General features: G+C 51.8%; 12 protein-coding genes across 12 annotated transcripts; 7 read left to right on the top strand and 5 right to left on the bottom strand.

Moving 5' to 3' along the window:
- Window positions 1-68: 68 nt before the first annotated feature.
- Window positions 69-673, top strand: BKA58DRAFT_312248 (transmembrane protein 85; the record flags this gene model as incomplete). Its single annotated transcript, XM_046167370.1, has 2 exons — window positions 69-318; window positions 369-673. 2 exons carry the CDS (start codon window positions 69-71, stop codon window positions 671-673), a joined length of 555 nt encoding a protein of 184 aa, XP_046026154.1.
- A 95-nt stretch (window positions 674-768) lies between these two features.
- Window positions 769-2,389, bottom strand: BKA58DRAFT_148254 (uncharacterized protein). Its single transcript, XM_046164733.1, has one exon. The coding sequence runs from the start codon at window positions 2,157-2,159 to the stop codon at window positions 864-866; it is 1,296 nt and encodes a 431-aa protein (XP_046026153.1). The 5' UTR covers window positions 2,160-2,389; the 3' UTR covers window positions 769-863.
- BKA58DRAFT_148248 (uncharacterized protein) lies at window positions 2,390-3,959 on the bottom strand. The gene has a single exon (XM_046164732.1). It carries the CDS (start codon window positions 3,780-3,782, stop codon window positions 2,619-2,621), a length of 1,164 nt encoding a protein of 387 aa, XP_046026152.1. The 5' UTR covers window positions 3,783-3,959; the 3' UTR covers window positions 2,390-2,618.
- On the bottom strand, window positions 3,950-4,711 carry BKA58DRAFT_148277 (uncharacterized protein). Its single transcript, XM_046164735.1, has one exon. It carries the CDS (start codon window positions 4,585-4,587, stop codon window positions 4,117-4,119), a length of 471 nt encoding a protein of 156 aa, XP_046026151.1. The 5' UTR covers window positions 4,588-4,711; the 3' UTR covers window positions 3,950-4,116.
- A 2,487-nt stretch (window positions 4,712-7,198) lies between these two features.
- BKA58DRAFT_336649 (heme peroxidase) lies at window positions 7,199-8,622 on the top strand. Its single transcript, XM_046168259.1, has 2 exons — window positions 7,199-8,283; window positions 8,335-8,622. The coding sequence occupies exons 1-2, from the start codon at window positions 7,291-7,293 to the stop codon at window positions 8,557-8,559; spliced, it is 1,218 nt and encodes a 405-aa protein (XP_046026150.1). The 5' UTR covers window positions 7,199-7,290; the 3' UTR covers window positions 8,560-8,622.
- A 19-nt stretch (window positions 8,623-8,641) lies between these two features.
- On the top strand, window positions 8,642-9,523 carry BKA58DRAFT_456165 (uncharacterized protein). The gene has a single exon (XM_046174586.1). It carries the CDS (start codon window positions 8,900-8,902, stop codon window positions 9,440-9,442), a length of 543 nt encoding a protein of 180 aa, XP_046026149.1. The 5' UTR covers window positions 8,642-8,899; the 3' UTR covers window positions 9,443-9,523.
- A 248-nt stretch (window positions 9,524-9,771) lies between these two features.
- BKA58DRAFT_400785 (uncharacterized protein) lies at window positions 9,772-10,713 on the top strand (the record flags this gene model as incomplete). The annotated part of the gene is made up of 1 exon (XM_046171616.1): window positions 9,772-10,713. One exon carries the CDS (start codon window positions 9,772-9,774, stop codon window positions 10,711-10,713), a length of 942 nt encoding a protein of 313 aa, XP_046026148.1.
- A 2,324-nt stretch (window positions 10,714-13,037) lies between these two features.
- On the bottom strand, window positions 13,038-14,267 carry BKA58DRAFT_400784 (uncharacterized protein; the record flags this gene model as incomplete). Its single annotated transcript, XM_046171615.1, has 3 exons — window positions 13,038-13,748; window positions 13,797-13,858; window positions 13,913-14,267. 3 exons carry the CDS (start codon window positions 14,265-14,267, stop codon window positions 13,038-13,040), a joined length of 1,128 nt encoding a protein of 375 aa, XP_046026147.1.
- Window positions 14,268-14,532: 265 nt separating this feature from the next.
- On the top strand, window positions 14,533-15,316 carry BKA58DRAFT_438671 (uncharacterized protein; the record flags this gene model as incomplete). Its single annotated transcript, XM_046173610.1, has 2 exons — window positions 14,533-14,821; window positions 14,877-15,316. The coding sequence occupies 2 exons, from the start codon at window positions 14,533-14,535 to the stop codon at window positions 15,314-15,316; spliced, it is 729 nt and encodes a 242-aa protein (XP_046026146.1).
- Window positions 15,317-15,722: 406 nt separating this feature from the next.
- BKA58DRAFT_438670 (uncharacterized protein) lies at window positions 15,723-16,666 on the bottom strand (the record flags this gene model as incomplete). Its single annotated transcript, XM_046173609.1, has 2 exons — window positions 15,723-16,198; window positions 16,534-16,666. 2 exons carry the CDS (start codon window positions 16,664-16,666, stop codon window positions 15,723-15,725), a joined length of 609 nt encoding a protein of 202 aa, XP_046026145.1.
- A 747-nt stretch (window positions 16,667-17,413) lies between these two features.
- On the top strand, window positions 17,414-18,301 carry BKA58DRAFT_456157 (uncharacterized protein; the record flags this gene model as incomplete). The annotated part of the gene is made up of 2 exons (XM_046174585.1): window positions 17,414-17,748; window positions 17,799-18,301. Exons 1-2 carry the CDS (start codon window positions 17,424-17,426, stop codon window positions 18,299-18,301), a joined length of 828 nt encoding a protein of 275 aa, XP_046026144.1. The 5' UTR covers window positions 17,414-17,423.
- Window positions 18,302-18,549: 248 nt separating this feature from the next.
- Window positions 18,550-19,340, top strand: BKA58DRAFT_438667 (uncharacterized protein; the record flags this gene model as incomplete). The annotated part of the gene is made up of 3 exons (XM_046173608.1): window positions 18,550-18,705; window positions 18,757-19,021; window positions 19,075-19,340. The coding sequence occupies 3 exons, from the start codon at window positions 18,550-18,552 to the stop codon at window positions 19,338-19,340; spliced, it is 687 nt and encodes a 228-aa protein (XP_046026143.1).
- Between the last annotated feature and the right edge of the window lie 78 nt (window positions 19,341-19,418).

Genomic DNA, 19,418 nt, shown 5'->3' with positions numbered 1-19,418 from the left:
CCCTGGCCACCGCAACAACATCTCACACTCTGCTATCCGATACCTCACCATCACAAAGACGTCCCATCATGTCCAAATCGCCTCCACCGCCCCCACAGTGGGTGCTCGACCTCAACTCGACGCCCGCATCCAAGCCGAAGAACGCCTCGCTCTCAGACCCACCAGGCTACACGGCATCTCTTACCAAGAAGGAGCGTTCTCAGGCATCAAAGACGCAGAGGCAGCCCCCGACCCCGGAAGAGATGGATACACTCAAGATGAAGAAGGCGTGGGAGGTCGCCATCGCGCCCGCAAAGCAGCTGCCCATGAACGCTTTTGGTATGTCATCCTGACAGGGTACTCTGTCAGCAAACCACTAATGACGTTAGGCATGTACATGACGGGCAACACTCTGCAAATCTTCTCCGTCTTCATGGTCTTCACGCTCTTCAAAACTCCCGTTCTCGCTGTACTAGGTCTTCAACGCACCTTCGCTCCCTTTGAGACACCCGGCACATCTGGACGACTTCTCGGTGTCAAGCTCGTTTACATTGCATGCAACATGCTGATGTTGGCATTGGGTATATGGAAGGTGAATGGCATGGGACTATTACCGACAACAAAATCAGATTGGCTGGCATGGGAGAGTGAGAGGATATGGTCGGAAAGAGCAGTACCGAAGGAGTGGTTGTGAACGCGGTCCTACTTGGAGATACGTATTCTATGATTACTGTGACGGAATAGTCGCTAAGGCTTCCTACAAGGCCATCATTTTGACTTCCTCCGTTCCATCTTCGTCATTCCTGATCCTTTTCTTGGTACCCGTCTCGTGTTGCTTCTTCTTCTAGTTCTTCTCCTGCTCTGTCTCCATCAGAGAGTGGTCTTCAAGTGGTTGAAGCCGCTACGCACCCATCCATCTCGTCCTCTGCAACCTCTGTATCTCGGTCTTCAATGATCCTTATCTTGTCGTCCGTAGACCCGGTATTCATCGCTCCATAGTCGCTTCCACCCACGGTCACAGAATCGTCTCCTGAAATTTCCCCCAACTCTTCTTGACTGGCTGATACCTCAGCCACGGGCGGCTCTTGTACGGCGCGGTCGAGTTCAGCAGCCGTCGTCAGGTCTGCATGCAGCAACATCATCAGGTCCCTTGGTATGACCTGTGGACCTTCGTGTCGAATGTCCTCAGCTCCGTCACGGAGATCGGAGATACTATGATACCCATCGTAATGTCTGCTGAGAGTCATCTCGATGGATGCTAATAAAGCGATGATTGGGTCCCCGACATCATCTGAGTCCAGGAACGGTGCAACATCACTCCACTTGGAGATGACTTGCTCCATCACCTCGAGCATACCACGATTGTCCCTTTCCACGGCGTCTTTATCGCTTGGGCCCGTTGCAGAGAAGTCTATAAGCAGGATGTCTGGATAGCCGCGGTACCGATGGTGCATGACCGTAGGGTAGAGATTGAGCATGATGTTCGATGCCTCAATCCTCCCGTGCACCAAACCCTCCTCGTGTAGGAAGTCCACGGCATCTATCAAGCCCATAAAAATATGCGAAACAAACCAGCTGGGAATACCGCCCTGGTCATCCTTATTGCTCGCCTCGCCGAACTGCGCCAAAATGGGGCCGAAGATGGGGCGGAGACAGATGTACGAAGTGAATGGCGAGTCAGAGTACTCAGCGCGTAGTACATATGAGCCGACGAACAGCGAAGCTTTGTCCCTCTTATCATGCTCCTCGAATTGCGACGCCTCATTGCGAAGCTCAACCGTGTCTTTTCGTGTCTTGACCACGAAAAGTTGCGGTAGCACCTTTAAGTGCTGCTCTGGCAGCGCAGATGTGCAATTTTCCTGCATGCTCTTGTACAAGAAGTCGCCCAGGTTCTTGTATGTGAGCAACGGCAGCTGCTGTTGGAGGCGCGCATTTCCAGATATTGTCTTGAAGGCGTCGTGGGTTTCGATGGTCTCTTCAGAAACTTCTGGATCAATCTTATTTGATGGCTCGAATGGAGGGGGAAGCGCGCGTGGTAGGCAGAGGTACACTCCCGAGGAAGATGTCGGCGCGGAGATTGTCTTAACCACGCGGAAGAGTTCAGATGGGGGTCTGGGGGAGACGTTAGGGAGACGTTTAACAGCGGGCACTTGATCGGACAATGGAGCGGAGGAGTCCATGTTTGTGAATTGGTGGTAAAGATAGTGGTAGAATTGATGGTTGCAAAGTCGGTTGCAGAGCTAGTTGCAGAGGTGAGTGAGAGGATTGCCCAAATGGGAAATCACGGTGACTGCGCGCATGATAGTGCACCAGTTCAGCTTACGACAGGGAAGTCATCACTTGCACTGCGCGTGCGAAGGCCCTCGCCGCACTAACAACGTCATACCAACTAGAACATAGCGCCTCCAGATGAAACTCAGTGGAATAACGTGTGAACTGTTGACAGCCAGAGAGAATCTGTGACTCTACCACTGGGTAAAAAATAACAGTAGATACTACAGTCAGCGTTTCCTGATGCGGATGGATAGATGCGTGTGGCACATGCATATCCCGATAATATTTTCGTCTACACTTGTGACAAGGGCCGCGGTGAAAAGTTCTCCTCCGGTGAACATGACAAGCTCAGTTTCGGACGACTCTCATTTGATGTCTTGATACTCTGCGCTGCTCTTCCAATTCTTCGGGTATCCCCTCGCAATGCGCCACTCCTCCGCCTTACTTCTCAACCTCTCGTACACACTCTGTCGCCACCCACCATCGCCATCTTCCTGGAAACTGAACGTCATTCCAAAAGGCCAATACAGCATGTTCTCAACTCGAGCTCCATCCTTGGACTCCAAAAGACCAATAGCGATATCGAAGATCTGCGGTCGTTTGCCAGTAGTGTAGAAAACCACTGCGGAACAGGTGTCGCAGAAGTGGCGATAGACATCGGGCGAAGAGTTGTAGTACTTCAGCGTACCCACAGCGGGGTCTTTCGCGTCGATGAGTTCGTTGAGGGCGTACATGTCTTTGGGAAAGGCTTTACTGCTATCCTTTCCAAAGTGTATGTACCTTGTCTCCGCGTACGTCCAGTTGAAGACGTCACTCCCGCTCTGCAGTCTGCAGCTGTTGCATCCGCAAAAGCCAGCTTTGAGCTTCCTACTAACGGGTTCGACGTTGGAGAGAAGCTCTTCTTCGGCCATATGTTTGTAGTCGCCGCGGTGGAGGACCAGATCTACCCCACCGCATTTGCAGCGTATGGGTACATCATCTTCCTCCTTCGCCTTCAGTTCCGAAAGAGTAGAAGATCGTGGCCAGTCTTCAGGTAATTCCTCCGCCCCTGGACCACGGCCGGCTACTACTCCCTCGTAACTCTTCAGATCCTCCCCATCGCCATTGAGAACACAGAGCCATGAACTCGCACCTCCATCCTCTGTGTCGGCCACAAAGCCCTGCCCACCGAACTTGATCAATTGGCGATCTCCGACGTTCGCGTTACCGAGCGCACCAGTGACCACTCCCAAATTCCTGGCCGGATCTTTGAAGGCACAGAAAACTGGGCTTGAACAAGTGGGGCAGAACAACAGATCGAAGCGCTCCCAGCAGCTGAACGTCTTGAGGCTGGAAGTGTCGACGTTGGCGCGAGGCTCAGGCCATGATGTGAGCGAGGTGTGGAGCGAGCCGCACAAGTGCCGACAGGTCGTGCAGTGGCACACATGCCCTGATAAGGGAAGAGTGGATGCAGGAAAGGTAGTACTATAGTTATGAGCGCCACAGAGACACGATGCCGTCAGAGTTACGGTCTCGGTGGAAGAAGACATCGTAGGTCTTGAGATCGGAAACGATTCTATAATTGTTGTGGGACGCTCTAGCGATGATCCTGCTAGTTATAGGATGTCTAAAAATTACTATCAGGATGAATCTCCTTACTTGCTACGTTGCATGTACTACGCAGCAAGTATGACGATGCAAAAGTGTGACCACATGCTGGTGCATGTCAAAGGGCGCGGTGTCGGATTGGTCAGCATACATATGTGGGGCTCGCATTTTCGCGTCGTACCTCGCATTCAGGCTTGGGTGCACAACGAGTTGTTGTTAGCGGCTTGGTCAATGTTGACGTGAATCCTGCTGTTGGCTAGATAACTTGAAGAGTTTTTAAATCTTGACCCCCCGCATGCCGTCGAATAGGCCGGTCTTCTGCTCATCGGACATGCCTTTTTTCAGAAGACCAGTTGCATACTCGCTCTCTCGGCCCCGCTGGTTGCTCACAACCACTATGTCGCCTCGCTTGAACTCACATGTTCGGCCTGTCATACCCGACATCCACATCTTCACACTGCGAAAATGAGGGTTGTGTAGCAGATCGGTCCCGTACGCTGATGCCCAAGGCGCATCTACGTGCCAAGGGTCTAAAGAACAAGATAAATATGGCGCGAAGGACGTGACAACGACGATTTGTCGCTCATGCTTTGACGCTCTGGAACGTTTCAGTGCTGACGCGCCGCTCGGTGATGCATTGGGGTTGTTGACTGCATTCAAGAGCCACCTCAAGTCTCTTTTATGCTCCGAGTTGTACTTGGCGACGTCCCACATCTCTATACCGGCATCCCTGTTGAATTCGAGCATCTTCCGCAGCACAGCAGATGCATCCGATTCCGGTATATTACTACACAGCGCGCAACCAAGCAATGTTCGTATCCGGCACGTCGCTTCCCGTCTCGTATAGTATCTCCAGTTTCCCCTTCAGAGAAGGCTCTCTTTCCATCTTGTGCGCCAACTGCAAGCCGTCCATCCAACTAATGCCGCAGATCTCCAAAGGACCAAGGACCAGAAATACCTTCTCATGAAGGCTACACCGTCGAACGAGATACAGTTCATAGTCTGTTAGCCTGCCAACATCCCTGGCAAGCATCAGGAAGGGCGCCGCGACGGGTACGTGGAACGTGAGGTATTGTGATTCGTAGTCTTAGTGGAGATCTGATAGGACCTGGAAGGAGATCTTCGGATTCGAGGACAGGCCAGACAGGCGTCGCAGTTTGCTCGATATCATCGTCGCGGGGGTGGCTGTACAGCAAACTAGGGTTAGGAAAAGGTGAGAATGAGCGTCGCGATGCACTTGACGATTGTACCGCTGGTAAAGAGACTGAGGGGGCTGTTTGGACGAGAGAGGGGCTGATGAGATCAATGACACTCATGAATGAAGCGAGAGCAGCCCGAATACGGAAACGAGGGCTCGTCTTGTTGTTAGGACTGAGCGCAGCTGCGCCATGAGAACCGATCGCGGTCCGCAGCATTGCGGCGCCTGTGCTACTTCCCAACACCGTCGGGATCTAAAATGAACAGAGTTGCGACTGTGCCCATCCTTCCAATCCTTTCGATCTCTGCGAAGATCCACTGTTGGGCGCAACGCGACTGTGCGACGTATTGCTGTTGGAACTTGGTGGCTGTGAAGAGAACGCTCTGTACCTAAGCATGCCCAGGTGGGATTGAATTAGATCCCGTCTAGGCCGAGTCCGGATGGTGCGGTTTCGGCCCCGCGTCATCTCCTTCATCCCCTTCTAACCCAGCGGCGCCAGCCTTCGCGACGGCGACGACGACGGCCTCTACAACCCTCAGTTTGTTACGATCGTTCTGCTGGTGTGCGCGCATTGTTTGTGTTCATTTCTTCAGCAGCCCACTGAGCGCGGATCTGCCATCTCAACCCCAACCTTCCAATCGCGGATGACGGGCTTTCCCTCGTGCCATGAGCTGTCCACAACGCGACGACCACAGTTGTAAAATGGAGGAATGTATAAGCTGAGATCCTCCATTTGGATATTATGACCTTCTTACGGCGTCGTTCCTCAATGTACGCGCCAGTACACGCCGACTCCATCCGAACCTCGCGGCCGAACACATCGAGTGTTATCCATTACTTAAAGTAGCCCAACGCCGTCACAAGTACCGGCTGATCAGTATCCTATACTCTCGACTGGTTGTTCTGTACAACCGCATGCGATATATGCGTAGGAAGAAGCTCATGATCTCGGCTTTCATCACGCATGATGAACGATCGACATTACATCTCTGACAAGAGGCACAGCAAACTACGTTTTCTGTAGGCGAAACAAGACGCACATGCAAAGGCAGACTCTTGCATTGGCATCGAAACATGGCTCGGTACGAAGAAGAAGCCGTTGAGTATTGTGTGTTATCCGGCTAAATGTCAATCGCCTGGCGGCGGCGCCCTGGCCTGCAGCTTACCGGTTCACTGCAGTTGTCTGTCACATGCATCACTACCTGGTCGCTCTAAAATTCGTTCTCGCTCGACGCCTCTTCTCATCTCGCTCTGTAGTGCCGTTCGCGGTGTATCGAATACGATCGCCAGTGGTCCTGGGAGCATATGCCCAGATCTACTTTGATTATGAGGCTGAAGAGCTAATGTATCTCGGTTCCACCATCGACGGGTTGATATTGCGGTCGCAGGATCTACAGCCTGCAACCTGGGACCGACACACTGGCAGCTTCTAAGAATAGTTGTATTACCTGAGGACCTTTCAACTGTTCCCTATACGAGCTCGGTATATTGCCTGTGTCTGGACTTGCCGGTCCTTTCGGCCGCCGTCTAATATCCCGCGTGTTCATTGTTGTTGACAGACGTATGAAAGCCGTTCAGAAGCAAGAGCGTATAGTGACCTACACAGCTCAGCAGTATACCGAAGTTGATGACCTTTGATCCTTTGTAACCGATGCGTGTTGAACCCAGGTATCCACGAGCATAAGAATCTGTCTAAGCCCTTGTGTAGCCTGGCTACTACACGAGATAATTTCGGCTCTGCGTTCAGCTGCACGTGCAATATACTTCACGTATTACGGCAGCATTCCAAACCAAATTTCGCCTCCCGTGTTCGCGTACCCGGTAGCCAGGCACCTCTTTCTCATTATCTTGCTCGGCATTAACCAATCGCCTAGCCTCCGATCTTACCTCTTGGCTGTCAGCTCCTGCCTTTCTGGAATCTCGACCTTCCAAATGGTCTTTCGACTTTACACCCGAATATGATACGATGAAGATGCGGTCAGAAGCTCTTGATCAGCGAAGTGAATGCCATATGGCATGACACAGTATATGCAGGGTAAACAGCGGCCGCATCGATCTGCGCCCTGATACCAGCATCCAGGATGGCCAGTGGCAATTATGTCTCAATCTAAAGTATCACTGAAGCAAGATGTACTCCTCAGGGCTACTCAGAGGAAGTCTATAAGAGTCTGAGTCCACGCACGATTGTTTAAGTCATATCAAGTCCTTCACTTTGTCTCTCCATAGTTGTTGCACCATTATCATCAAGCAAGATGAAAGCCTTCTCTTACTTTAGCTATGCTCTCTTGGCATGCATGCCCCTCACTGAAGCTCATCCGGGGATGGGAGATACGATGGCAGAGATGCGCTATCTCGCTGCCCGTGAAAAGCGACAAGCATCAAAAGAGCTCATTGGCGACCTGAAGACACTCGCAGACTCCAAGCTCACTGCCATTGGCAAAGACATCAAAGCCATCATCCTCGACCAGAAGTCTGCGGAGTCTGCCACCATTGATAGCTCTATCCCTGCTGGAAACATCGGCAGCGCCGCCTGCAAAGCCGACATGTGCTGTCATTGGAGGTGGCTCGCGTACGAGATGACGGCCAAGTTCAATGGTACATCAGGCCGCTGCAGCAAGTTTGCTCGTCAAGCTGTTCGTCTGGGCTTCCATGACGCGGCCGTATGGTCTAAGAGCAGCAGTTATGGCGGTGCTGACGGCAGTATTCTCCTCAGCGACGAAATGTCGCGTGTAGATAACAACGGCCTTTCTGCAATTGCCGACCAAACGAAGAAGTGGTACACCAAATACAATCAATACGGAATGAGCATGGCAGACATTATCCAGTTCGGCGCCAATGTCGCCACTGTTGTCTGTCCACTTGGACCCAGGATCAGAACGTTCGTTGGACGCAAGGACAATAGCAAAGCTGGGCCTACTGGTCTTCTTCCTGGAGAGAAAGACTCCGCAGACAAACTCATCAAGCTTTTCCAAGATAAGACTATTGATGCACACGATCTAGTCGCGCTGGTCGGAGCGCACACCACATCGCAGCAACACTTTGTCGACACTAGCCGCGACGGCGACCCACAAGACTCTACTCCTGGTGTCTGGGACATGGCCTTTTACCCACAGACGACAAACGCTAACACACCTGTCCGTATCATCAAGTTTCAAAGCGACATCAACCTGAGCAAGGACTCCAGGACGAGCGCTTCTTGGGCGCAGTTCAGCGTTCGCGGTACTGCTCAGCCTCAATGGAATGCGGTATGGCTTGCCAGATACCCGAGACGAAACTCAGCTAACACATTGATGCAGGACTACGCTAAAGCCTACACACGTTTGTCTCTTCTTGGCGTCAACAACATCAACGATCTCAAAGAATGCACTAAGGTTCTGCCGGCGGAGCGCCCTACATTTGTCAGTGAAGATCAGGTTTTGCTTGACAGGTGGCTCGCAGGCGAATTTGATCAGCTCAACAATTTGGTGGACGACGCTATCCAGCTGACTGGCGTGATTTCTTCCAAGGACAAGAAGGCTTGAGCATACTTGACCGTTCAACTTCTTCAATGGCGACTTCTACGGTCGATATAGTGTAACAAATGCATGCCCTTACTTCTTTCATGTCTACTAAAGTATTTTCTCATACGTATCCTTAGTTCCTGATTCGTCAAGATATCCACGTTCACTGATGAAAGTTCTCGTATGCTCAAATGAGCCGCGCAGTCACCGCGTAAAGCTCGCCTTTCAAGGCTAGCCGGCACTCGCACATACTCACAGGGCATCGCATTTCTTGCAAACACAATTTTGATCTTTCTGTACCTTACTATCGAGTCTACATCATCTCTGTTTTCGATATCCATACCCACATCAAGCTCATACGATGACATCCCTCCAATCCCTCAAAGAAGTTCGCTTCCCAGACGGCCTCCCACCCTTCCTTGTGTGCAAGATCTTCGCGGAGGTCATCAATGCACACAACATAGAGCTCGAACCGAAGAACATCTGCCACGCAGATCTCAGCGTAAACAACATCATCCCATCATCTACAATGGAGAAGGAGTTGCCTCAAGTACGGATTGTGCATCTCGAGGGTGTCGCTGTGTGGAACGAGCAAGCTGTGGTTCATCAAATCATGAATTTGCTTCAACATCTCACAAACGGCGAATCATACAATCCAGACGAATTCCTCACCAACAAGAAGGGGGATAAGCTCAAAGATAGTATTGGCAGGAGTTTGAAGGATGGAGATAGATTGTACTCGTTCGTTGCGGGTTACGAGCCAGAGGGGGAATTGTCGTGGAAAAACCTCAAGAGGAGGTGGAGGACTCTGGCTGATCGTTTGGCCAAGGAGCTGTATGACAACGGGAGGTCGGCAGACGTCAGGGAGGCTCTTTGGCATGCAACAGTTACGGACGAGGAGTAGAGGGATGCGGTGAAGGACGGTGACATAGACGTCATTATTGACGGAAGTCTGTAGATTAGTGGCGTCTGCAGAAGATATTGGCATGTATAGATATGAATGAAACTCTGAAACCCGAGCGCGGTATACGTCGAGCTTGCCATGGACGTTAGGGAGATGATCAATCATGTGGGCTGATGTGCCTGCCGCAAGGTCATTACCGCTGCGCAGTTGTGCGATTGCGGAACGCCCGGATGACTATGATAGTTTGCTTCCTACTAAGTTATATCTACCCCAGTACTTGCTCTTTTCAAGCGTCAGTATCTGTCTCACAAATATCTTCCCCATCCTCTATGTCTCTTACCGAACTCCCAATCCCTCGAAGCGCCGACTTGAAATATAAGTCTCTCAAGTGCTTAGGCAATGGCAAAGATGGCCATGTAGTTCTTGCTGTTCCACGTTCTGGTGACCAAGATTTAAGCTCGTGCGTAGCTCTGAAGATTCTGAAGGGCGACAGCATTACTTCCGTTGCTAGAAAGATGCTCGAGAAGCTGAAAGGCATGGACCGTGATGAAGACCACCTCATAGCTACCGTACGCGACCAACAAGAAACCATACGCGATCAACAAATAATTGAGCACCCTGAATGGCACTGCATGAGCTATATTCCAGGTTGTAAAATTGAACAGCTGCTGGACGCAGTGTATGGTGACGACGGAATGCCACCTACCGTTGTCTTTCATATTCTTGCAGAGCTCATCCGCGTTCAGCGCCATCTGAAGAAGAACGGGCTAAATCACGCCGATCTTGCTGCGGGCGGTAATGTCATGCTTGGAAACAACGGTAACGATCCATGGCCCTCTGTGACACTAGTCGACTTTGGTGGTATCAGCGATTACAACCAGAACAAGCAGATACAACATGTTTTTCAGTTGATTGCGAAGATGACACGACATCATAGAGCCATTCCGGAATGTTGGAAATTACCCAGTTTCCAAGACGAAGATCTCGAGACCGCAGAGAAGGTTATCACAACATGTGATCGGCAAAAGCTGTCGCCCGACGAAGAGCAGTCGCGAGCGTTGTGGGATCTCTGGAGCGTGGATGTAATACGCTTGGAGCATAACTTCAGAGATGAGGCAGCCCTGGCGGATCTAAGAAATGCACTCGAAAGTTCGAAGATTACAGAGCAGGATGTGGCAAGAATGGCGACAATACTGGAAGTGAAGATGGAAGTGTGGAGATTCGATGCGGCTTGTGTGGACGAACAGGTAGATGAAGAACAAATTGGCTGATTACGCCTCATCTCTGAGCAAATGCAACGTTGGTACTACAGTAAGTTTCCAGGTGATCTCCCAGTAATTGATGTTAGCCAAGTTGAAGTTGCCATAGACTCCAATACTTTAGCAAGTTCCGAGTCTCGTGCACGCATAACGAAGCAGAACTCTCGAAGCTTCCCAGTATTCAGTCCGAGTCTTCTGCCTGCATAGTCACTGCCTAGACTTCATTTCAAGATTCTGCATCCGTCTGATTCAGCAGCTCATTTGCGCGAGGCATGTCCCGGCCCCAGCATGCTGTTTCCCAAATCGCTCGGATATACATCGCTGGGCATATCGACAACCAGAATTCTAGACTTGGCATGGCGGGTATTCGGTGCAATTCAGCTATGACTCAGCAGGTATTGCGGTTTTTCGGCGCATGGTAGCCGTTCCCTCGTCCGTTGTCGTTCACAGATCCCTCTGTCATTCGCCGCAAGTACTCTATCCGCTTGTAGGACGTCGCCGGCGCCCTCGTCTCAAGGATTTTCAAGTATCGCAGAGGCTTAGGGGCTCAGAGGCTATTGTTGTGATTCGTTCCGCTCTTGACGCGAGACCAAGGGTTGCCGTCAGCTGTCTGAGGTTATAGTGCATACTGGAAGCCGGAAGCTCTGAGCGTACTGCATCAGACTGGGAGAATTCAGCGAACAATTGATTGCCGCTCGCTACATCCACCGCGCCACCGTGCTACCCACGAAGCATTGTGAGCCGCCAGGCTTGCACACCCATCACCTTGTCTCCGCCACCATACCGCAACGCCCACCTATCTCCGGGTCAGTATAGACTCAAACATGTCTCCCAACGGTCTCTTACCTTCCCCTTCATCTCGTATCGCCACCGCTTCAACCATCGTCTTATATCTTATAATCTCTCTCTTCGCCTCTCACCCTCATTGGCTATCTGAGTTGCGTCAACTTCTCCTTATAAAATATGGACACGGAATACATACGCGTATTGAACTAGGATGGAAACAAGGTAATGGAGTACGTCTTGGTTTGTGTGGTTGAGTTGATAGACGGCGGCAGCTGGCCGACGCACATGGTGATGCGTACTGCTCTCCGGTCCACCTCCGACGAGATGCTTGACAAGGGAGTACGGAGGCAGGTTAAAAACTCCCGAAAGACATGTGTACGGCAGTCCGACCAGCGGCATGTCTTGCTCCGAAATCTGCTTGGAACATACGACGGAGTCCCATGCAACGTCTTTGCTGACATGCAATCCTCAGACACCATCTTCTTGCTACAGGCTCACGTCTTCGAAGCTGACGTCCCCTTCTCTGTGCCTCTTCGATATCCACCGCTTCCGGTCGAATTGAAAGCCGGGAGATGGGGATAGATCGTTCGATTTCGTGCCTATCCTACCTCGTCCGTCTCTTCGTTGCTCACACCGGCTCCATGACCCGCAATGGTGAGAGCAGCCCCCACCTTCACTGTAGGCGACACATAGCCGTCCTAGAGCTGTCAAGCATCGTCGCACAATACAAAAGTCAAGCTTCTGCGCGCTTCAGTCTAGGGGATATGGGCCTATGCATCTCTTTGGAAGTGTCGAGTGGTGTAAGTGACATCGAGAAGTTTCATGGTAGGAGAGCGTCCTGTCCGTAGTAGGTCGATGTGCTTGAAGTGAGCTCCACGACAACGATTCATCAATCCATCGTGTCTCGCTCTCCACACCCGCTATTACTCCGGCACGAAACCCTGGGGCCTGAGAGACCATATCGCTGTCGCCTGTAGAACTACGGACGAGGTCGCAGTCCACGAAGAGGAATCTCAACGAAGTACAAGTCGTACGGTAGGTGATAGTCGACTTCAGCTGACGGGATCGATGACTGGCTCTTCCTGTGGGCTACGCTGACGACTATGAGGCAAGTCAATTCACCTTCAATGTGCTCTCAGGGCATAGTACATATGCGTGCCGGCTTCGAGATTAGATTCCCGCGACCTTGTGAACACCAAGCGACAGTGAGTCAGGCGTATGCGCGTCAGGTTTCATGGTTTCGTCGTGATATCTCTAGTTGGTGTCTAGAAGGTGACCCGCATTCCCACGTATGGGTTTTCCGCCGCAGAGGAATTTGAGGCTCGCGAGATCGCGTGCAGCACGTAGGGTGCAGAGCGTCTCGCCGTCGCCAACGAGATAACAGATATGGTAATGCGGCCTGACTGTGAACGAGCATTCTGCAAGTCTCGAGCAACCATACGACAGCGAAGAAACCGAACGACTCTTGTGAAGAGTTGGTCGCGCTACTGGCGCGTTGACTTCTAGTCGAGCGAATTATCATAGGATGGTGCTCCAACCCAGGATAGCGATCAGTGTTGCCAGATCACCCTAGCTACTGCCATGCCGCCGCAGCCTATTCCTGGGGAAGCTTTTAGATGTCGCACGTCAGCGACGTCATATTCCGTCTTTGAGATAACAAAGACATCTCTGAATATGGCCCGACGATACCAGTGAATTTGGTCGTTGCGTCGAGCTGGGGCCCGCCAGTATTGTCGCTTGGCTCCTTCGCATTCGTCAGGAGTACTTGCCGTGCCGGATGGATCTATGTCTTGAGGTCGACAATGTTCGAGGAGATATAGGTCTCCAGCAATACCGAGAAGATCTGGCCGAGTTTGAGCGGCCATGTACTCCAATATGGCTTCGAATTCTGTAGGCGACATGTCAAAGAGCACTGCGCGCCCCCCGACATTCTCGACGACCTTGTGTATGGCGTTATCTAATGTTTGAATGTATGCCTCCATCTCTAGAACACGAATCCGTGCACGTCTATCCTCCTCCTTTGGTTGACATCCGTAGTAACGGTAGCCCAGGCTTGTGAAGTATTGTGTCTTGGATTTCGGGCTGAGGACATGATAGACACCTGCATCCCTGAGCCCCTGGTTACGACCGTACTGAGCCGCTGTGGGGTCAAGGTATGTTCCGGTACCATTCAACCGGGCGGAATTCTCTGGGCGACAGAAGTTATGCTCGTCGGTGGCTATGATCCTGAACATGGAGTGCCAAGCGGCAACGCGTACTCTCTGCATAGCGGTTTCCGATTCTTTCTCCTACAAGTAGGCGACCTCTACCTCTTGGTCGGACTGGACGTGGTCGATGTGGGCTTCGTGTATTTCTATCGAGGGGGTAAGCACTAAAGAGGTTAGCTTTAGTTTGGGTTTCGCTGGATGTAACGGTGGACACAAACCTTCGGTGAAGAAAGACACTGTCGGGGCGAATGCCTTCAGAACAGAGATGCACTGATTGAGTGACAGATAGGTATGTCTTGCCTTGAGGGAAAGGGAAAGGTTCTCCAGTACTGATACCGTGCCTGGATGGCCTTGCATATCATTCACGCTTATCCAAAGTGAACTTCCGCTCTCATTGGTAACCTCAGACTTGACCGACAAGCGGTTCGTCGTGTCGCTGTATTCGAAGAACATGCGATTGACGATGCGGTCTACGCGGTGCAGATCCCTGTCCGCCTTCTCCTGGACGTGAGAGCGGACGCTGCGGTATCCGTCATCTTTGAAGCGGACAGGAACCCCTGGATGGTCTGCCATTGTGGCTTGCGGTTCGGAGTCCGCTTCGCGTGTGCGAAAGGGAATAGATCGACGGCGACCGAAAGGTGTTATGGGTCTCGCGGAGGTGAGTAATATCGCGCGATATGGGAAGAGAATAGCGGGGTTTATGTCCAAAAGGTCGTTCAGAGGAGACTACGCACGAACTGAACGAAGACAAGGGTCCAGCAGTCTCACTTTCGCACTCCAGTCACTGTCACCGCGAACGACTTTTCCGCAGAGAACTGATCCCCGAACAACGCCAACAATGTCCTCTTCCGGTGCACCTTTAATCGGCGGACTTACCATCGAAGAGAATCTTGAACTCTACCTCATCGCATTCAACGCCGCCGTGGCCGCATTTCGCCCATTCTCTGTTACTTCCTTTGGCACCAGCGATCTTGGCGACGACTATACAAAGGTGACAGTCGATCTTTCGAGCCGCGGGCAGCTTCCCGAAGGAACGACAGAGGCGCAAGAGACCTCGTATAAGAAGCTGAACCTGTGCGACACCTTCTACGACATCCTTTTTGAAGAGGTCGAGGAAAGACTACAACGTAATCTTCCCGATTCTTCGTTGTTGGGTCAGAGTAGCTAACGTCTCTGCTATAGCATACCACGCCAGCGTCAAGTACGCCGTCGTTGACCCGAAGCCGACTCGTTCCCTCGTCACCCGCGATGAGAAGCCTCTCGTGTTGCACTCGGTCTTTCAGATCCGCAAGCAAGACGGCTCCGAAGTTATTTTCGATGGGACAGCAGAGCAATTTGGGTGGCCAGTATCGAACGCGATCATGAAGGGAGACGACTTTTGGCATCATTACACCAATAGCGTTAGCTCTGTAGATGGCTTTAGTACGTATGGAATGAGCCTGGAGAGGTCGAAGCGGAATGATAACGGATATTGGTACGATGTTGGAATCAGCTTGCGCCAGATGCTGCGTAGCCTCGACTGGGCGAGCTTGGAGGGCATGGCGACTAGTGATCGAGAAGATTACGTACGTGTGGAAGCGATGCGAAGGGCCCAGGCTGCTGCCCAAGCTTGTTGGGGATAGAGACACGAGACACACGGTCTTTGGTTAGCTGTAAGATCAGCAGCCTCCTGGATTGTACGTAGATAATCTGTAATCTGCAGAAAACAGTACACGCAGGGATCCATGCTTCAGAAGCTCATCGTCAGCCTCAAAAGCCTTTTCGTCTAGATGATATCAGTGTACTGCGTGAATAGTATACAAGAACCGCTGTTTTGAGCGTGCATATGTTCAGTCGTCAGGTATGCCAAGGCCATAAGTCAGCCACCGAGACATGCCAACATTGCGTAGCTTGAATCGTGCAAGATAATCTGAAGGATACTTGGACTCGGAAGAACTTGTAGGAGCCGTCAATGGTGATTGTAAACACGAGTTCATGAGTTGCTGTGTAATGATTTAATTGGTCTTTGCCCGCACGCAAAGAAGCGATCTAGAAAAGCTGATGCCGAGTCGCCTCAGCTCCCGACACTCGCTCCAAAGACTCCATAACCTTCGCGTGACCGTTACCCATGCAGGATCTAGCAAGAAGCTTCCAGTGTGTCTCCTTGTCGAGCTTTTCCGGAACGTAGACGCTGTCCAGGTAGCTTACCTGGACGAGAAAATCCCCCTTGACGAAGTCCAGGATATCCTGCTCCAAAGCATTCCAATTGCCGTCATTACCGCTCCTGATGACATCCTGCCATGCGAAACTCGTCATATTTTGGTATACACGATTGTTAACCGTTCGCACGATCGCTTCGAAGCGGAAGTCCAAAGACTCGGTGCGGGAACGTGACGAACTAGCTCCGTTTTCGCGAAGCCTTTTGAGGTGTTTGGAGTAATGGTACCCCAAAGGGAAAGACTTTACCGGCACTCTCACTGCCTTGTCCGGATATGCAGGGTAGCCCTTGACGGGGTATACGCCCGCTGGTCACAGGTACTGAGGCGCTGAGGGGTCGATATAGACGCCCTCTCCATCGTCGTTGGGGAGGTGATTTTGAACACCGTGTGTACATCTGCGATTCGCTTCTTCCCGCTTGTCGAATTATTGACGCAGACGACGGATTGGATCTCGTAGACTCCATGTATATCAACCTCTTCTGAATCGATTGGAAGGCCTAGTTCTGGGTCATAGTTTGTCTCCCTGTGCCTTCATACCGGAGCCTTTTTCTTGAGGGAGGCATGCCTGTATGAGCCAGGCTTGCCATAGCCCTTGTAGTCCGTCACGACGTTGGGGTGTCACCTGCCCCTCATGATCCCACGGATGTCTTCGAAAGCCTGAGCCCAGCCAGGTTTACCGAACTTCTGCTGTTGTAGTCCCATGTGTCGTACTATCAGGTCGTCCAGTCCCTTCTCGGTAAACTCAGCGCCAGGGACGGCCAGGAGCGCCTCCATCGTGCCTGCTGGAAGAGCAGGGCGAGCAGGAGCAGTGGGCCGTCGTCTTCGAAAAGATGTGGTGCGTTGATGAGGCTTCAGCGGTACAGGGAGAAGTACCTGAACGAGATCTCCGTGGCGGGCCCAGTCAGGACTATGTCCGCGTCGGCGTTCGGGTCGTTCTTGTTGGCTTCGTTGAAGGGATAGTCGTGCATGCAGGCGGCTACGCTCGAGACATAGGTTCCCCTGCCATTCTTCGTGTGAGGAGCTGCTCTGATTCGAATGCGACAGAGTGGAAACTGGCCTTTTGGCTTGATTCGACATGCCTCCTCGATGGCTGCAAGAGCGGTGGGCCATTCTTTATCCGCCGCCATCGTCTTTGTATTCGCGTAATAGTTCTCTGGCAGAGACCTGGATTCGTGTATTAGCTGGCTCGTTGATGATTTGAGCTTCTGGTGAACTAACTTGAGCTTCGCTATTGGATCTCCGCTGTAGTGATTGGCGCAGTCAGTCAGTATCATCTCCAGGATCTGCTTCTGAGTGACGAGGGCTACCATGTTGTTTGTGGAGAAGGAAATTGATTGAACTTTCGAAAGATGGCGGGCCAGTCCGAGAGTCCGGTCAAAGTTGTAAGTAGACAGGCTACTCTGGGACTATGCGCGTCCTCGTTAACGCGCTATTTGTGGCAATCGGACGCCCACACCGGGAGCAGATGTGAGGGCAACTCCCACTACCCCCTCCATTTTCTTCTACCAATCCGATAATTTCCCCCGCAATCATGACTACTGAGTCTCCCCAAGCCAGCTTGCGCGTCGCAGCTACCCTTCAAGCCTTTTCTCTTCACCAGATCCTTCTCGTGCACCTCATCATATTCCAAGAAGCGCTATTCGGCTGCCATATCTTCGGAATAAGGACATCATGGTTGAAACGAACGACACGACCCGGTATCCCGACAGCGCTCTTCGAATACGATCGATCGAACTTTGGGCGCCCTGATACAACACGACTTAGCCCAGAAAGTGAATGTCGCGCGGTGATATTCAACCACTATTGCGAGACATTCTGCGTTATGATGAAGCCCTTCATAACGCAGTACCTCTGTGGTAAGAAACAAGGCTCGTGTACGCTCTTGGACAGTGACTGAAGCGAGCAGAGCTTCTCGGCATCGGCCACGCGGTTACGTGGATCAGTTTTATAGCCAAACCACGTTTCCGCTTACTTGAAAATTGGGCAGAGATGGATAAACTGATATCCCACTCTTGTCTATTAATACCAGATGGTAACGGTGGGAACCACGTATTAGATGGCACTCCCGATCAATATGAACGAAACTGGAAGACACATTGGTTTATGGCAGCGAAGGAGCTTATTGCAAACTTTATGGATACTGAGTACTCGGATCCTGAGAGGCGTATTTGGACGACGAACGAGAAAGGGGAGGTCGCTATGTGCGAGTGGCTTGAGGGCACAGATTGCAGTCACGGAGACTGGATGATCAGGGACTGGGTAGTCACGCGTAGGCGTATGGAGCAGACATTCCAGGAGCTGAATTGGGAATCTCTCCGTGGGCTGTCGGACGACGATGTGGAAGAACGTATCCGTCACCTGAGCAAGGCAAAGTTTCGGGGGGCATTTGAGGAAGCGCAGTTAAAATAGACGAGTCTTCCTTACACGGTCCTTGATGCGCCAATGATTTGGTTACAGCAGACAATACAGTAAAGCTTTCGTGCATCTTGGCAATCGTAAAATCGTCAGTGAAGGTACTCCAGGCCTGCTAGGGATGCATCGACGTACCTTTAGCGCTAAAATCCAAAGACAAATTGTGGCTGCCCCTCCGTACCCTCACAGCCTCCAGGACACTAAAACACTCGAACAGAAGCCGTCCTCCTGTTCACCTCTCCATCATGACGCCGGTCACATCCACCACCACTGCACCGCCTCTGTCCCTGGAAGAGGTCTTGCACGTTTACCTACGTTGCTTCGACGCCGCCGCCGACGCCGCCCCACGAGCCTCAGCCGCATACGCACAGGCGTATGACGCCAAATCCGTGCCATTCAAAGTATGGCAAGTCTGATCGACCGAAGACCTAAAGACCGACCCGCCTACAAAGCTTGAAACCTTCTCCTTCCTGCCGCTGGGGCTCAACGAAGCACTCGCGCGGCAAAATATGTGTGACTGGTTCTGCATGGTTCTGGAGGAGGGGGTGGACAAGAAGGTCGGGGAATTGTTCCATGGGCGCGCAGAATGGTTGAGATATTGGCCGAGGGTCAACTTCCTGACGACTTGGCGCAGTCTGAGGCATAAAGCCGTGGTGGTGCCAATGCACTCGGTCCTGCGAGTCACGACAGAAGACGACGAGAGGGTGGTCATGGATGGTACCCTGAGGCAATTTCGATGGGCGCCGTCGACTTGGCTCCAAACATGACAGAGTGGTGCGTCAAACGCCTAGACACCACCAAGGGGGACAACGGCTGGCATTTCGTTTCGAGCGAAGAGAAGCACGTGGTAGTGGAGTTCTCCGTGGATGTAGCAGAGGGTTTCCGGGCTACTATCTACTGGACGTTGAAGGAATTGTTCGAAGAGCTGGACTGGATGGAGTTGAGGAGACGAGAGAGGGACGAGCGCACCAAGTACGTCAATGGGTTGGCTCGAGCAAAATTTGCTGACCTTCTCGAGAAGGCGTTCGATTTCTGAACGAAGCATCGACTGAGATGAGGGCCAAGAGGAATAGATAGATAATTAACTTTGAGATTGATGATGTTTCAATGAAAG

The sequence above is a fragment of the Alternaria rosae genome (assembly GCF_020736505.1).
Source record: "Alternaria rosae strain MPI-PUGE-AT-0040 chromosome Unknown BKA58scaffold_4, whole genome shotgun sequence".
NCBI classification, from domain to species: Eukaryota; Fungi; Ascomycota; class Dothideomycetes; order Pleosporales; family Pleosporaceae; genus Alternaria; species Alternaria rosae.
This window is presented reverse-complemented; position numbering and strand designations above follow the sequence as displayed.

Bases quoted from the DNA above. Each gene is read 5' to 3' on its own strand.
- BKA58DRAFT_148254 (XM_046164733.1), bottom strand. From the start codon at position 2,159: ATGGACTCCTCCGCTCCATTGTCCGATCAAGTGCCCGCTGTTAAACGT.
- BKA58DRAFT_148248 (XM_046164732.1), bottom strand. From the start codon at position 3,782: ATGTCTTCTTCCACCGAGACCGTAACTCTGACGGCATCGTGTCTCTGT.
- BKA58DRAFT_148277 (XM_046164735.1), bottom strand. From the start codon at position 4,587: ATGCTCGAATTCAACAGGGATGCCGGTATAGAGATGTGGGACGTCGCC.
- BKA58DRAFT_336649 (XM_046168259.1), top strand. From the start codon at position 7,291: ATGAAAGCCTTCTCTTACTTTAGCTATGCTCTCTTGGCATGCATGCCC. The intron at 8,284-8,334 runs GTATGGCTTGCC...ACATTGATGCAG, and splicing joins CTCAGCCTCAATGGAATGCG to GACTACGCTAAAGCCTACAC.
- BKA58DRAFT_456165 (XM_046174586.1), top strand. From the start codon at position 8,900: ATGACATCCCTCCAATCCCTCAAAGAAGTTCGCTTCCCAGACGGCCTC.